Here is a 15,174-nt window from a genome sequence, read left to right as displayed (position 1 = left end):
AGATCAGTCTTTAAAAGCTGCATTAGCTACATTTAAATGAACAATACTACTCTACAAAAACAGTAGGCTGAAATTAGTTAATTTTGTGGGAAGAAAAAAAAGACCATTCATTACTTAATTTATAACTCCCCTATTTGAAAATGCCTCAGCTCGGCTCCTTTCAAATGGCTCAGAATAGGCCTGCCTTGATCTGCATCAATTGTCATCCCGGGGCTCAGGGGCACTTCGGCGGCCAGTGTAGCGGGCGAAGTCAGAGCTAATCCCTGGAAAAGGAGGGAATCACGGGAGAGGAGAAAAGCAACAATAACCAAGTCAAGCGTATAAAATGAAAGCGAAATCTCTATTATCACTCCCCGCAATTCCCAGCAAAGTGGTGAAAATCGGGGTTAGTTTGTGATGCGAGTCAGACGCGGAGGGAAGAATATGGGGGTCCCTGCGGGTTGGGAGACTCACACGACGAAAAGGGCAATATTCTGGAGAAAAGGGGAAGAAGAAAGCCCTTCTCCCATCCCGACATAACCATTAAATGCAGTCTGACTTTATGTTGTATAGAGAGGGGGGAACAAGAAAGGAGGCACAGTTCTCCGATGAAAGAATGAGGTTTTTTGCGGATTAGGGACGGCCCAAAGGATGAAGAATAACTTCTGCATAACTTTACAGCTATTTTTCTCTCCCCACACCAAGAGCCAAGTTGAAGGCTGAACTGGTTTGAGTTAACCCCTTTGTGATTGTCCAGCTTCACCAGGTCATACCCAAAAACTCTCATCCTGAAACTGCAAATTTAACATGCAATCAACCTAATCTGATCTATACATCTGAATTTTGGGGGTGGAAGTATATGACTTTCAGGTAAAGGCAAAAAAAAGATTACAAATACAGAACTCAATTACAATGTGAAACTGTGAGATCGAGTATTTCACTTTTGCAACACTTGATACCTCTACTGTACACTTAATAAACTTTATTAATTACAAATGTGAATCACACCAGAGGCATATGATGAACAAGCTTATGAATTAAATTTGTCAAGGAAAAAACTCTTTGTTTCGCTATTTGAAAATCGAACAATGATTATGCAGTTAGCATAGATCTGATTCTAATGGCTACAACTACTCCAAGATTAGATTTTACCATAAAGGTTTAAGTCATTTTTGATGTGATGTTTAACAAACTAAGAAATGTTAGAATCCCACAGATTTAACAAAATATGAAGCAGAACTTAGTTTTTGTCTTCTTAGGTCACCTCAAAACCACATTTACTAGAGTCAGAAAGGACATTTACGTACAGTTTTACATTCTACACCACTTTATACTTTAATTTTCCTGTACTCTAGCTCTATATTAATATTTTACATGATGGATACTGTAACAAACATTTATAAAGCACAATGTTGACGATGAAATCATTGGTTTAAAAATAATTTTGGCCTCTAACGTCTTACGCATAGCTTTGTGTAGCCGGAGACACATTTCAGACGTCTATGAGCTTATGTCTGATGCTCCACTGTCAGTTATGTAAGAATGACATATTTAATACATTTTTGCACACTCACGCAATGTTTTTATATAGCTGCAATGGATTTCATGATGCCCCTTTAAACTGGTGTACTTATGATATGATTGATGTAAAGCGATATTCCCTCATATTATATGAGTATTTTTATGTATACTGAGTCATTTTAGTTGTGACAATTCATAATAGTTCTGTATTTTCACCAGAGGGGAGCTGGTATTTCAGTAATAATAAAATTGAACTGGATTGATCTGGATTGTGCTGAAATGGATTAACTGTATCAAACTGAACGTTTTTCATTTCTTTGAATAGTTCCTTGGTGTTAGCATTCTTGTAAACTGGTGCAATGTGAATGTGTTTTTACAGTATTTTTGCATTTGTAACTTTGCACTTGCAAAAGTTCAGAAAACATTCACCTTAGCTTTACTCCCAACACCAGAAATTTGAGACCGATTGCCTGTACAGTTTCAGTCTGCTGTCACTTCCCAGTTTAATAAACAATCCACCTACCTTCTCCTACACAGTTTATTATTTCGATGGTAACTGCATATGGTGGCCTAAATCACAAGGAGCTTCTAGACATCTCCTGAAGGACTCTCCTCATCACATCCCCTAATTTATGGATCTAATTAGTGATTTTTGTCCTCTTGGTTTTTCTATGTATTACATGCTAATGAAGATTTTTTTGTGTTTTTTTTTTTTTTTGTATCTCAAGTAATGTGATGATATGCCCGATTTGAATGGTTATCTGCTGATTAGAGGAAAGACAACTTTATGGTATAATCAAACCAGACATTTAAATAAATATACTTAAGCTACTAATACCAATACTAAGACGGGGTCTTTATTGGCAAAAAAAGATATATATAGCTTTTTGGGAAACCTGAAATATATCTCTTTACAACAACAAGATCATTACGAGTTTATGTTGTAATCATTTCTTTCTGAGAGCCACACTAGAAAATAAGAAAGGAATGGGGAACATCTGAACAATTAGGTGAACTCTGGTCAAGAGAAGAAGAGTTAATGAGCTGCCGGTGCCATGTGCAGCAAGAGGAGCATCAGAGGCCAGAATCATCAGAAGAGTCGGGCGCGGGCATGAGAATAGGCCGCTAATGCTGCGCGCCTTCTCTCCCCGCTTATTTTCATTAGGCGCTGATGACTGCGGAATTGATGCGGTCTGCAAGTTATCAAGAGCCACTAATTTCACATTAACGACCATTGACTGCGGTGGCTTGATTTGAGGGGGTTTTTGACAATTATCACAATCAGGATTTGAGCCCAAATCGTTTACCTTGACTCCGTGATTATTTGCTCCGTGCCGAGTGCACATTGCAAAATTGTGTGGTGTCAAGAACCCGCAAACAATGAGGAGAGCAGGAGGAAGGGCTATCTCTTTCAAACAGGCACGCACAGTCACACCTCATCTGAAATCAGTGATCAACCGACCACATCACATCACACTGCACTGCAGACAGATAGATAGATAGATAGATGTCATTACCAGAAGTTTTAATAATCAAAAACTGGCTAAATATCCTTTAGCACAACAAAACATGCTGCTGTAAAAGTCTGTATTGGACTATACATTTGATTAATGTGATGCTATTTCATTTTGACCCTTCAACCCACACAAAATTGGGAAACCAGAAGGAAGATAAAACAATGTATAAGAGCACAGAAGAAGAGCGGTACTTTAAAAACACTTACCTAGTAAAATTATGAATGAGGTCATATGAACTTAACCAATGTTGCAGAACGTACAACAGACTCAGCTGTTGTGCAGCAGACATAACTGCAACAGTTCTCGTTTAACCCTGGGTGACCCTGATGTTGTTTCAGCACACTGTATTATCCCTTCCTCTTAGACTTTTAATCGTATGTCATTTATTTTATTATGTCTTTTGTACTTGCTGAGACACCAATTGCCCTACGGGGACACATAAAACTGAAGCTGACTCTGAGGCGCTCTCGCGAGATTGCAATTCGTAGTCACATGACCACGTTGCTCGAAAACGAGGAAGTCATGGGTTGTTTGGACTGACAGACACAAGCAGAACTGCCCTACTCTCCGTTTTCAGTCATGTCGCCGCTCAAATTCAGTTTGTTTTTTGTGTTTTTAGTGACAAATGTTGACACCCTTGATGGCAGCGTCAGATTAAACCTCACCTCCCCAGATTCTGCGGACAAACTGAAACCAGTGCGTACTCTGAGTCCTGTTGCGGTTAACTCTCCTGTGTTCAAGACTGTCGCGGACTCTTTATTTTCCCTGAACCTGCTTTCTTCCTTCCCATACGACCTGGAGATCAGTGAGTACTGCAGCGAGTTGCTCAATATATTTGGTCAGCGGTATGTGACCTATGTGAACTGCCTGATTCCTGCTGCTCGACCCGTCAAAATGTGCCAGAATTGCTACTCCAGCTACGGCAGCCTCGTCGCCGTGTACAGAAACATCTCATCAGACCAGGTACGTGCTAAACACAAAAGCCTTTCTGCTTTTATCCTTGTAGTAAAGAGTGTACATGAATTGCAGGAGGAGCACAGGCCGTGTTTATGCGCAGTCGCCTGTCAGTCACGAGTTTTGTGATGTGGCTGAGACTTTTGAGGAAACGGCTTTGTCTCGGACTTGAAGCCAGCAGCAAAGCTGTGAAACACATACTTAAGTTGACTGCTTGATGCTGTGCCTGTGTATGTCTTCAGATGGGTCCTGGCAATGTGAGCTGCAGGGACAGCCTTCTGCGCAGTGATCGTCTGATGCTGGTTTTCCAGCTGTACAGCAACCTGAATGACCTGTGGCAGCAATCAGCGTGTGGCCGTAAGTTTACCACACGAGACCAATAAGATGAATTAATGATGTCTTTTTCAGAATAGGAATGTGATCATTTCTTTGAACCTCACACTCATATGGATACATGTTTGGTCAAAGGGTCAAGGGTTAAGGATTGGCAGTGTTCATTATTTTGATCTGGGTGCTTTATTAAAAACAAGCAAAACACAGACACTCAAACATGTGACCTGAATTTTGTTGGCTTGACAGATGTCAGATCGCCACACTGGTTTCAGATGCAGCTTCAGTGTGTCAATTCGTGCTAATTACCAAGTTTAATTTCAGTTCATTTGCTAATTATCCTCTATCTACTTCCATTTATTTGATCTGAAACATGTCAAAAGTAGCTAAGCGAAGTGCCGTTCCAAAACCAATTTGTTATTTACATAGTTTATCTGCATTAATTTATATTCAGCTCATTTTTAAAAAAATCTAGAGTGGTGCCTCTCCAGCGACAACCTGTTGCAATAGCTCCAGATATATTGTGATAACTTTTTTCTTGAAATTTTCTGATGAGCTTTTTCGTAGGACAACACCAGTTTAAAAACAATTTTAATTGCTTGTTTAGATGCTGTCCTGCTTCTGGGATTTCTCTTGGTAATTTTGGCACTTTTTTAACCTCTGTTAGGATGCACAACCATGTTAACTGGAAAGACGTTTGTCTGCGAGAGCAGCTGATTTGGCTTTTCAAAGCCAAAGTAATGCCCAGAATAAGAAGCCAAGTTTGAGTTGAAGAGGAGTAAAACTAAGAGAAAGCAGGAGGAAGACATGGGGACTTATTTGGATTGATTTGTTTTAACATTAATTTAGCCAGAAAAAATGAACCTTTTGAGATTCAGAATTGCTTTTACTTGAATGTTCTGGACATGGCAGGGAGCAGCTTGATCAGTTGGGTGACTTTTTTTCCTCAGAATAGAGCTTTCCTGAGATCAGTTTAATTTATTGTTCTCTTCAGAGTGCCTTGGTGTCACCAAAGTGCTTTCTTAATAATCCTGTGCATTCACTTAATGTTTTCCTCTTTCATGCCAACTTAAGGAAATCTCTCCATCTTCACACTTTTTCAGCGTTCAATCACCTCATAGCTGTAGATGATTGGCAGAACATGTGTCCTATATTTTCCATCTTTGAATTTTAATTCAGAATTCTTTAAACAGCAGGTCTCACCTTCATCATTTTTCAGCTTCTGACTTTTAAAAACTCAACATGGCGAACGTCGGATGTCAAAACTCTACAAACCGATGGAGGACATCCATCTTTTTCCACATCCTACATTTCAGAACCTAAATAATTTCATTAATATCATTTCAACACGATACTATAATGCATATCTCATTTGTTGAGCTGATTATTGTTGTTTTTATTCCTTTTGTGCAGAGTGCGTCACAGATGGATTCATCGGCCTAAAAAATGATATGTTGTTCTTTATGGCTACTCTCAATCAAACTCTCACCTGCTTTGACAAGTATAAACAGGTACACCATGATCTGGGTGATAACATCTATCTGTCGGTTGATTTTATTTTCACAATTGAACTATGATCACTGTCTTTTATGCAGGGGAACCACACAGAGCTGTGCAAAAACTGCAAGAGCATATACAGGGCCCTGAATGAGCTGTACAGTGGAATGGAGGAGAATCAGACTCTGTGTATTGACATAGAAGATGCGGTATGTGTGTGTCTTATATTTGGGAAGTGGGAAGACCTCCGAGACAAAACCTGCAGTGTTATACTCAGCTGCTGGCACAACACATCTATACTTGTCATAATAGCATCTGCTTCAAGGTTGGCATTCTATAGCAGATTGGCATCTTGAGGTATTCTTCATATTTACACTATGAATCACATCTGTGTGTGAACAGGAACACCATCTATTGGACACATATGTCATGCAGAACCACCTCTTTTAGATAAACAGCAAAACACCACTTTAAATCACTGTATTTTCAACCGAACTGTATACAATAATTTTCACTAGTTTTCTTTTGTTAGACTACACCGCCTGGTTAAATGTAAGCATTAAAAGCTGCTTGGTTAGGGTGAGAGGCTTCTGATGCCATCTGAAGCCTTCCTGGGGAGGTGTTTTGGGTCTACCACAGAGGAGACTAGGATCATGGTGCAGGGACTGAAATAGATGTCTATGAGAATTGAGGCGGGTTTCTTTGACAGTCCATCTGATCTAGATGGACACGAAAGATTTGTATCATTCACAAAACTGATTCCAAGTCGCATCTTAATCACTAAGCATTCAGATTTGTTCTGCACCTTTGATATTGGGGTGCAAATAGTTTTTGTCCTTTCTGCCACGTAAGGACTTTACAAAGTATGTTATAGTTATTACAAGAAGTAAAATGATCAAAGTATACAGCTGCAGCGATAATAAACAGTCAAAAAGAGGACACTGAGCTCGCCTGTCCGAGATCATTAGGCAGAGAGTTCCAGAGGTGGGGGGGTCCAAACAGCAAAGGCTCGATTACCTTTTGTGACACATCGTGTTTTAGGAGCCGTTAGTGAGGCCCCCACCGTTTGCTCTTGAATGATTATTTGTCCAGTCAATAAACTAAGAAACTTCAATCTCAGAGGAAAATGTTTGCAATCGAACTTAAGTCTTAATTTTATCTTACTTTTCATGCCCCTTTTTTGCTGTTATAGTTGGTATTGTCAAATTAAATTGATTTTCTTTGCTTTCATTTGATTCCTTTATCTGAAAGAAGCTCTTAGCGCTTCTTAGCGAATCTGGGAAATGCGGCCATTATGTGTTTAAGATGCAAGAAAAGACAGAAAAACAAAATCGCCTCTTCACTGTGAATGAAGACTGTTGTGGATGCGCAGAATACTGAGGCACGAACCTGAGTGGGTTGAGTTTTTCGCGGTATTCTGTCCCTGTGATGAGCTGAAGTTTACGTTGTGTGTGCCACCGCTGTCCTTTCAGATGAACATGACCCGCAGACTGTGGAGTCGGAACTTCGGTTGTTCCTTCCCTCGGGAGGAGACGGTGCCTGTCATCGCTGTGTCCAGCTTCATGCTCTTTCTGCCCATCATCTTCTACTTGAGCAGCTTCCTTCACTCCGAACAAAAGAAACGCAAGCTCATACACCGTGAGTAACCAGCTTAATTCGCCCATTGTCACACACGGAGGGATTTTTTGACAGGGTTTTGAGTGTTTTGAGGTCTCCGTGAATGAAGGGGACTGACTGTGTTATTGGGGTTTGGCTCTGGATCATAGACAAAGTTTAATTTTTTATTTTTTTTTGTATGACTGTGTGTGTCGTTGACAGTGGTTGCCTGGAAGAATTTGAGGGTGTTTCTAAGACTTTAGGAAAAAAAAAAAAAAAAAACATGTTGCCGGGGGTGATGGCGTACACACATTGGGCCACAAACAAGATCCACTCATGCTACCCTATTGTCATGTGCAAGTGACTGTTGGGTAATGACAGCAAACCATGCTAGCTGCAGGCTGCCAGATCATCAAGTTGAGTTATTGTTGTTATTGTATTTTTTTTCTTTACTTTTAATATATTTTACAGGAAACTAAAATATAATGACCAGTTCACTATGCTGGCATCATTCAATCAGTTGATTTCTTGAAAGTTTAAACAGATTTTTCTGTTCCCAAACATTTTCAACTCAAGACCCAAAAGACAAATGCGTTAGGTTTATACGTCCCAATATTGTTAAAAACAAACACAAAATGATTTTACCACAATATCTACATATCTGAACTGCAAATGAAGAACATAAAAATGTGATTGCAAATCTATGTTTATATGATGCCTTCAGTGCCCCTCTTATCTTTAAATACCTGAGAGACTGCAGAGCATTTTATCATTAAAATCACTTCTCTAAATTTTTTACTCACACACACACAGCATCGAGAAAGACACTGAGACTAAAATCTCCCTCTCTGGACAGTTTATTCAACCCTTAAAGAGTAATTTATTATGATTTCCCTGTCTGAGCTTTGCTACATAGAAATGATCCTGCATTTAAATGGCATTGATATAACTTTGCCTTGTTTAATATGTGCGTATCTGTTGATATGCAGACTGTCTCCAGCACTTGCTCAGCTGCAGCGTCTCACCCTCAGCTCTGCTCAAATGGATAATGAAGTGTTACAAATGTTAGCGAAACTCTGCTCCCCATCACCAGCTCTGGAGATAAGGCATTTTGAAAATATATCAGTATATACAGGATAAGCTCTAACATTTAAGAAAAAAATGTTGCTACTCTCTTCTGAGATTGGCCAGTACGGACAGCCTGTTCTTAACTCCACTTGTGCCAAATACAAGGTGTCAGAAATCAGAGGTTAATATTTTTTCAACACGCTGAGTAAAAATGTTTGTGAAATGATTTCTAGATCCTGGACAAAAATATATCAAGAGTTCTCTAAAAATCATAAACTTTGCACACTTTTAATGGAGGTAGTTGTTTAATTTCTACCTGAACATATGCTGATCTTAAGCAGCAATGCTATTCCTCTGACAAAGCTGGATTACTCTTTAGCATTCAACCTAAAAACTTCACCATCCCATGTAATAGACATTTAATTACTAACGTGGGAGCAATTTATTCAAGTGTGCGTGCTTTACATTTTCAGGGCTGAGTAAACATTAGCCCTTTTCACATATCTGTTGTGGTTTCAGAGGTGCATCAGTCGGAGCTTGAAAGGCTCAATTGTGAAGAGTGTGTATTTCCACGTCATGACCTGATTCACCACTTTTAAGTTGTGAAGTGGTGCATTCTAATCAAAGCCTTAATTGTTTCCTACTAGTTTCCAAGTAGATTTGATTTCTAAACCTTACCAAATGGGCAGCGATTAGGATGCTAAAAACAAGGATGTGGGAAAAATGACTGACTGAGGTCTCTTAAATGAAAGTCCTGTGACTTTCTACCACCAGCCCTCCATCCTTCACTCCTTTGTTCATAATTAGATACTCTTGAATGATCTGAGAGCGTCTACCTGCAGCACCTAATATGGCCCTGACAGACGTTAAATTACACCTTTTTTGCCAGAGCCAGTGCCAAAGCTTGTCTCTGTCTTCTCCAGGCAACAGGTTCCACCGTAGCTCCGCCTCTTCGCTGCTGTAAATCAAACAAGACAAGATTACAATGACAAACCAGACCAAATAAAAGTTGGTCTCTGGCAAAAATCCCAAACTAAAACTAAACAGAATATCGTGCCTGTTCTGCCTCATCCAGCAGTTTTCATTCATTTATGAACTTAGCCTTTATTTTTTTTGCTGAGTAAAGTTTTAATAGAACCACCTGGTGATAGTGAATGCTGCCCTTTGGCAACTTTATTTCTACCTTTCTTCATGCATTTATAAAAGCTTTGAAAGTCCAAATTGTTTAGACTTGAAAACTTACAGTGTGAAGTTCCTTTTATGCTCGGGCATACATGACAATGTAAATGTGAATCGGCACAACTCAGGAGCAGTTGGATGTTTTGGCAAAGAGTCAGAATATATAAATGTTCTTGCTTGAGGCTCCTTGATGTTTGTGAGCTGTCGGACGTTTACAGAATCCGTTAGAATCGAAGTTGTCACGAAAGTAAATGAACTTCTTAAACTTTGCTTTTGATCATTTCTGCATGATAACGTAATGTTCTGTATTTACAGCCAAACGAGCAAAGTCCTACACCACTCTGATGAACATTCAAGACAAACAGAGCTGAAGAGGACACGGGGGCCAGAAATGATGGGAGTACCTTCGTCATCTCACTGCCTTGTTCATGAATGTAGAGGACTCAACGACGGGCCGCCTTAATGTTTTCTTTACCGCACAGTATTCAGAGGACCACAAGGATAAATATATATTGAACTGACTGTTAAATGATTTGGTTTAAACTAATTATTTGCTTTCACATCCTTTCAAGCATTTTTCCTAAAATTGAGCTTCTGTCACATCAACCTGAAATATGCAGAAACTAGATTGTAGCAAGTTTGTGGAGTATAAACTGAAATGAGGAACCTCTGTAAAGCAGGACTCGCGTTGGAATCAATGTACATCTGACTTTACAAACTTCTGATCAGGTGGTTGTTAATGTTTCTGCACAGTACCCTCTTAATCCTCTCCTAGCTTCCTCCTTTTAACTTGTTAACAAGGTTCATGTTGTTTAGTGTATCCTGCTGTCACTGGACGGAGTGAGTGGTTTGAATGCAGTGTGTGTGTGTGCTTGTGTGTGCTTGTGTGTGCTCTATTTATGGGGAGAAAAATGGATTTTCTGTCTCTAATGTATGTCCAGAAGAGAGCTGCAAAAAGGAAGCACTTGATGTCCATTAGTGGTGACATGTATCTGCTGTAAGAAGGAGGGGGTGGGGTGCACATCGGTGGGGTGGGGAGTAAATAAAGACATAGCACACAATGTAAGAGCACTCCAAAGTACCACACTGTGATGTTACCTGTTTTCTAGTCAGAGTTTTTTTGTGGTTGCATAAAGCTTTTAATGTGCTTTGTTGTCATTTTTCACTGATGTTTAATTTAATTTGTTAAAGGTTTCTGACTGAAATCTTTTTAAGTGATGAGTGCTGAGTTGATGAATATGTTGTGGAGTAATATAAACCTTCATTCTGAATGCACAAACCCAAATAAATGATTTTTTTTTGTCTTGAACATGGTGCAACTACTTGTGCTCTAATTGAAGTGCAAAGTTAGTTACATGTATCATTGATTCAAACATAATTTAAGCCCTAAAAAAGACAAATGTTTAAACTTAGAATTGTTTCTTATTCATCACACTGAATATGATCGTTTAAAATGTGATGCCAACAACATTTTTTTTTTAAAAGGTAAGAAGGGCAAAATTAATGAAAAGACTACAAAAGTTGTGTGAGCTGAAAGGCTGTAGTGGAAATCCACACATCTAATAAAGTTAATTGGCAACATGTCTGGTGTAAAGAGAAAATCCTGAGAGTCCCCCTTATGTACACGGCAAAGCAAAAAGCAACATTTAATAAACTTGGTCTTTAGGCTCTCAGGTAGCATGAAAAACAGACACAATTCTATTGAGGAAATCCCTGCACGTGGAAGTTAAAACTTAAATGTATGAATAGGATCCAGAAATATTATCTTCTCTGGGCTCATGTTCATATATGATAGACTGGGGCGAAGCGTAAAAAATATCCTGTGGTGAAAAGACCCAAATCTTTCAAAGTTAGTTCTCTAAATACTGCATATTCATTTAACCTTCTTTCACCATGCGATAGCGTTGCATTAGACAATGCATATAAAGCCCTTATTGTAAAATATTTAGCTGTAGTTTTATTGCTGCATATCCGCATCACAACTGAGTTTAAGCAACCAGATTTGCATTATAATGTCTTAGTCTTTTCGTTAAGTCCTTATAAATATATTATATTATATATTTTTCTGTTTGACCATTACTATATGGATGCTGCATCCTCCATGTTTAAGAAAGGAGGCTCCATCTGACTTGTTTACAGCACATATGTCGAATGGCAGCATCTATGTTATAGGTTGCCTATGTACTAGGTTTTTAAAAAAAAGTAGGTCTTGAATTATTTGTAAATCATAACATTATATATTTAATCCTATTTTAAACAAGGTCCTGGCTTTCTACAAACAGGTGATACTGTATAACACTTTAGAGTGAAAATGCTGTACTTTTTATTCTGGCATTAATGTTTGACAGCTGTTACAGTTACATTTCAAACTGACACTGTCTGAGACCTTTACAGATGTGTACATTATAAACAGTTAGTGTCCGCTCAGCTACAACCTCAGCTTTAAAATGATAAATTTAATTCATGATAACCCCAGCAAGAGTTTTTCTTCTGATATTTCATTACATTTCACAGTTAGCTCTTCATTCCAGTCCATAAAATTAGGATTGGATAGCTTGGATTCGTGTTGGTAACAATGCAACCAGCACTGCGACTAATGTTGAATTTAAAGCTGTTTCTTCGCACATGAATGCTCCTTGTTCTCGGGTTGCGTGGCCTTGTATTTCTTGCAACGTGGCTTTTTCTCCGTCATTAGCAGCTAATCTAAACGTGGGATAAGGGGTACTTGGCCGAATAATCGAAGCAACACATCCGTTAAACTCCTTTGGCTTTTTGGTCTTATGGAGCGCAGCCACTGCGGGTCATCAGCGGCTCTAAGAGCATTACGGACGTGCCGAGTCATATGATCCAGTTGCAGCCAACACTGCGGCTGGAAACACAGGCTTTTGTCATTTGCGTTCCCGGACAGGAGTGTGTTGCGCGGCTCGTGTGCGCCGCGGCCCGGAGCTCAAGAATGACAGCTTTGGTTCCTGTAAAGCAGGGCTGAAAGTCAAGGGAAAAAAAAACTTCTGGTGATTATGGAGCGGAGGCTGCCACGTGACGGAGGGCGCGGATGGAAAAGCTGAACTTCGGGTGGATTCAGAGAATTAGTCAGTGGTGGTAGAAGTAGGCTATTTAGATCCTTTACTTATTATGAAGAGTTTAAAAGTATAAAAATCCGCAGTTGCATGTGAAATAAACTGCATAATGTAAAGAGGTAGACCAATAGTCGTTGTTGCACCTCAAATCTGGCTGCTTGGGAAAGGAGCAATTAGTTTAGTCCCACTCAGGGGGGTATGGAGGTGTGCACAATTATCAGGCTAATATAACTAACTAAAACTATAATTGTGCTAAAGTATTGGGCAAGTAATTTTATATATATTTCTAAACTATCTTGTTTCTTCTTAGTTTTTTAGAGTTGTGCAAGTATGAGAAACTGTACTGTCGTAAGCACAAAACTGACTGATGCACATCAGAGGGAATTTAGTACTGTATAGTACTGTATATACCATACACTACCACATCATTGCCTTCCATAAACATTGTCGTTTCCTTGTTGTTTTATTGACCCTTTTGTGTACCACTGACTGAAAAAGTATCTTTATGAAATTGGCAGTTCAGAAATTAATTTTTGGTCCATTTTTTAAACTGAAAAGGCCGAACCAATCCACAGTTAATGATTACGATTAAGTCATACCAAATCCCCTCCTCTGCCCTGACTCAGAGCGGTGCCCTGAGTACGTTCATGATTCATCACTTGAGACCTCATACTTCTGAAATGTGGTGGCACTGGACGAAAATCAGTTTACATTTGAGTTTTCTTCTTCTTCTCTTGTAACGTGTGCTCTTTCCTCTTCATTCAAGTTTCTAATCCAGTTTGCTAAATGCAAACAAATGCTTGATAATCTGCTGGTCACACCTCAGTGTTGCAGATGGGTCTATAGTGTTGAATCTATCTAGAAAGGTTTTACATTTTCTGACTTTTCAGAGTCAAATAAATGCACAACTTAATCTATGGTCCAAATCATCAGGCCACACTCTCACTCTATTACAAATGCATATACACTGAAGATAGTTCTGGGACTGAGGCCTGTTGTCGCATTCATCTCCAAAAGACGAAAAGTTTGACCGCACTTTAACAAACATGATTTTGTGACTTCACAGCTACCTGATTGTTTGGAAGTCAATCATATGAGCCTATATTTAACCTCAAGCCAACATGCAACTTTGATGAAACAGCAGAAATCTTTATAATACAATAAAAGATAAATGATGAATTTGCAAATATTCATACATAGTTAAATAAAGAAAAGACATGTTTACAGATTTAAGAACAGGTAGTAAGTACATTTTCAGTCATTTGAACTTTAAATCAAATTTGATAGAGCCTATAGATAAGACTATTTTTTATTGTTTGAAAATGTATGGAGGGGATCTTTAACTACTTTTCATTATGTTAGATTGATTCATTTTCAAGAAAGCATCACATTATGAAGCTGATCTTAACTACAAAATAACCACAGTCTCCAGGTGAAATGTAACCTGATCAGTGGTCTCATACGGAGTTTAAGTGCACGTAAACTGTATACAACTATTTATGTACTTTCCAGCTCAGTTTATAGTCAGAGTCCACGTCTTCACCTTGCATCATGTTTTGCCATGTGGTTCATGAAATAACTTACAACCACTGAGTCATTTGAAATCAGACTTAGGAAGAAATGCTTTTGTGCCTTGGATATTGAGAACGGCCTTTTATAAATGTGCATGCAAGTACATTTACACTAATAAATACTAATACATGTGAATGGAGTGCATTATCCCACATTCATACCTTGGATTAACATATTAGATTGGCTTAGTCTCAAAACAAATCTACAGTAAAGCACTGGGGTGTATAAAGAGCCATCCAGAGTTGGTAGGTTTTATCACTGCTGTCACTGTAAAGGGGAGAAACTTTTAGGAAGCTCCGAAAAGGACATTTTACTTTCAATGGAAGTGTCAAACCTTATAGTCTCTGTTACATTAGTCCATAGCAAACTACAACAATGGAGGCAGCTTATTTACCATCTTGCTGAGCCGACTGAAGTAATGAAAAAAAAAAAAAAAAAAAAACCACTAATAATAGTGTAATGCCATGCAACATTGTGCACCTAATCTTCCCACAAAGAGCTTTGATTTATAAAGACTGACCATAAGAAAAACTCTGTCGCTGTGGTGATTTATGTAGTTGAAATTAACATGATTTTGGGAAACAACTCATATCCCGATCTTGACTCTCTTAGGCTAGTTCTCAGCTGGATTACAGTGAAAAAAATGTGCTGAGGTGCAATGGAATTCTCAATTGTTTTAAGATTTTACCAAAAATAAAAACACATGCTGTTAACTTACAAATGTGTCTTCTTTTACAGATTGTGGCATGTGGCTTTGCTGTTTCTTTGACAAGGTCATGGCCTTCTCTAGACTAAATGCCTTTATATTTTCTGCTGTCCTCTGGAATCATCCTCCGCTCATTAAAGTACTCGAAGGTCCAGAACGCAGTGATTCATTACCTTTA

General features: G+C 38.8%; 1 protein-coding gene across 2 annotated transcripts; it reads left to right on the top strand.

Annotated features, from left to right (window-relative positions):
• The first annotated feature begins 3,514 nt into the window (after positions 1-3,514).
• On the top strand, positions 3,515-10,950 carry ostm1 (osteoclastogenesis associated transmembrane protein 1). Of its 2 annotated transcripts, none has more exons than XM_072362164.1 (6): positions 3,515-3,980; positions 4,214-4,328; positions 5,715-5,812; positions 5,897-6,007; positions 7,271-7,436; positions 9,957-10,950. In XM_072362164.1, the coding sequence occupies exons 1-6, from the start codon at positions 3,597-3,599 to the stop codon at positions 10,010-10,012; spliced, it is 930 nt and encodes a 309-aa protein (XP_072218265.1). In that variant the 5' UTR covers positions 3,515-3,596; the 3' UTR covers positions 10,013-10,950. The 2 variants fall into 2 exon arrangements, with proteins under 2 accessions (XP_072218265.1, XP_072218266.1); XM_072362165.1 differs by lacking the exon at positions 3,515-3,980 and adding an exon at positions 4,009-4,080.
• Positions 10,951-15,174: the final 4,224 nt, after the last annotated feature.

Source organism: Leuresthes tenuis, unplaced genomic scaffold (assembly GCF_036924035.1).
Source record: "Leuresthes tenuis unplaced genomic scaffold, fLeuTen1.0.hap1 SCAF_13, whole genome shotgun sequence".
NCBI lineage: Eukaryota > Metazoa > Chordata > Actinopteri > Atheriniformes > Atherinopsidae > Leuresthes > Leuresthes tenuis.
The sequence above is the reverse complement of the archived record's forward strand: the minus strand, read 5'-3'. Positions and strand labels throughout refer to the sequence as shown.

What these genes read in the sequence shown, in the direction of transcription:
- ostm1 (XM_072362164.1), top strand. Translation starts at nt 3,597, where the DNA reads ATGTCGCCGCTCAAATTCAGTTTGTTTTTTGTGTTTTTAGTGACAAAT. An exon ending in GCAGCAATCAGCGTGTGGCC is followed by an intron (nt 4,329 to 5,714) that starts GTAAGTTTACCA and finishes CCTTTTGTGCAG; the next exon opens with AGTGCGTCACAGATGGATTC. An exon ending in GTATTGACATAGAAGATGCG is followed by an intron (nt 6,008 to 7,270) that starts GTATGTGTGTGT and finishes CTGTCCTTTCAG; the next exon opens with ATGAACATGACCCGCAGACT.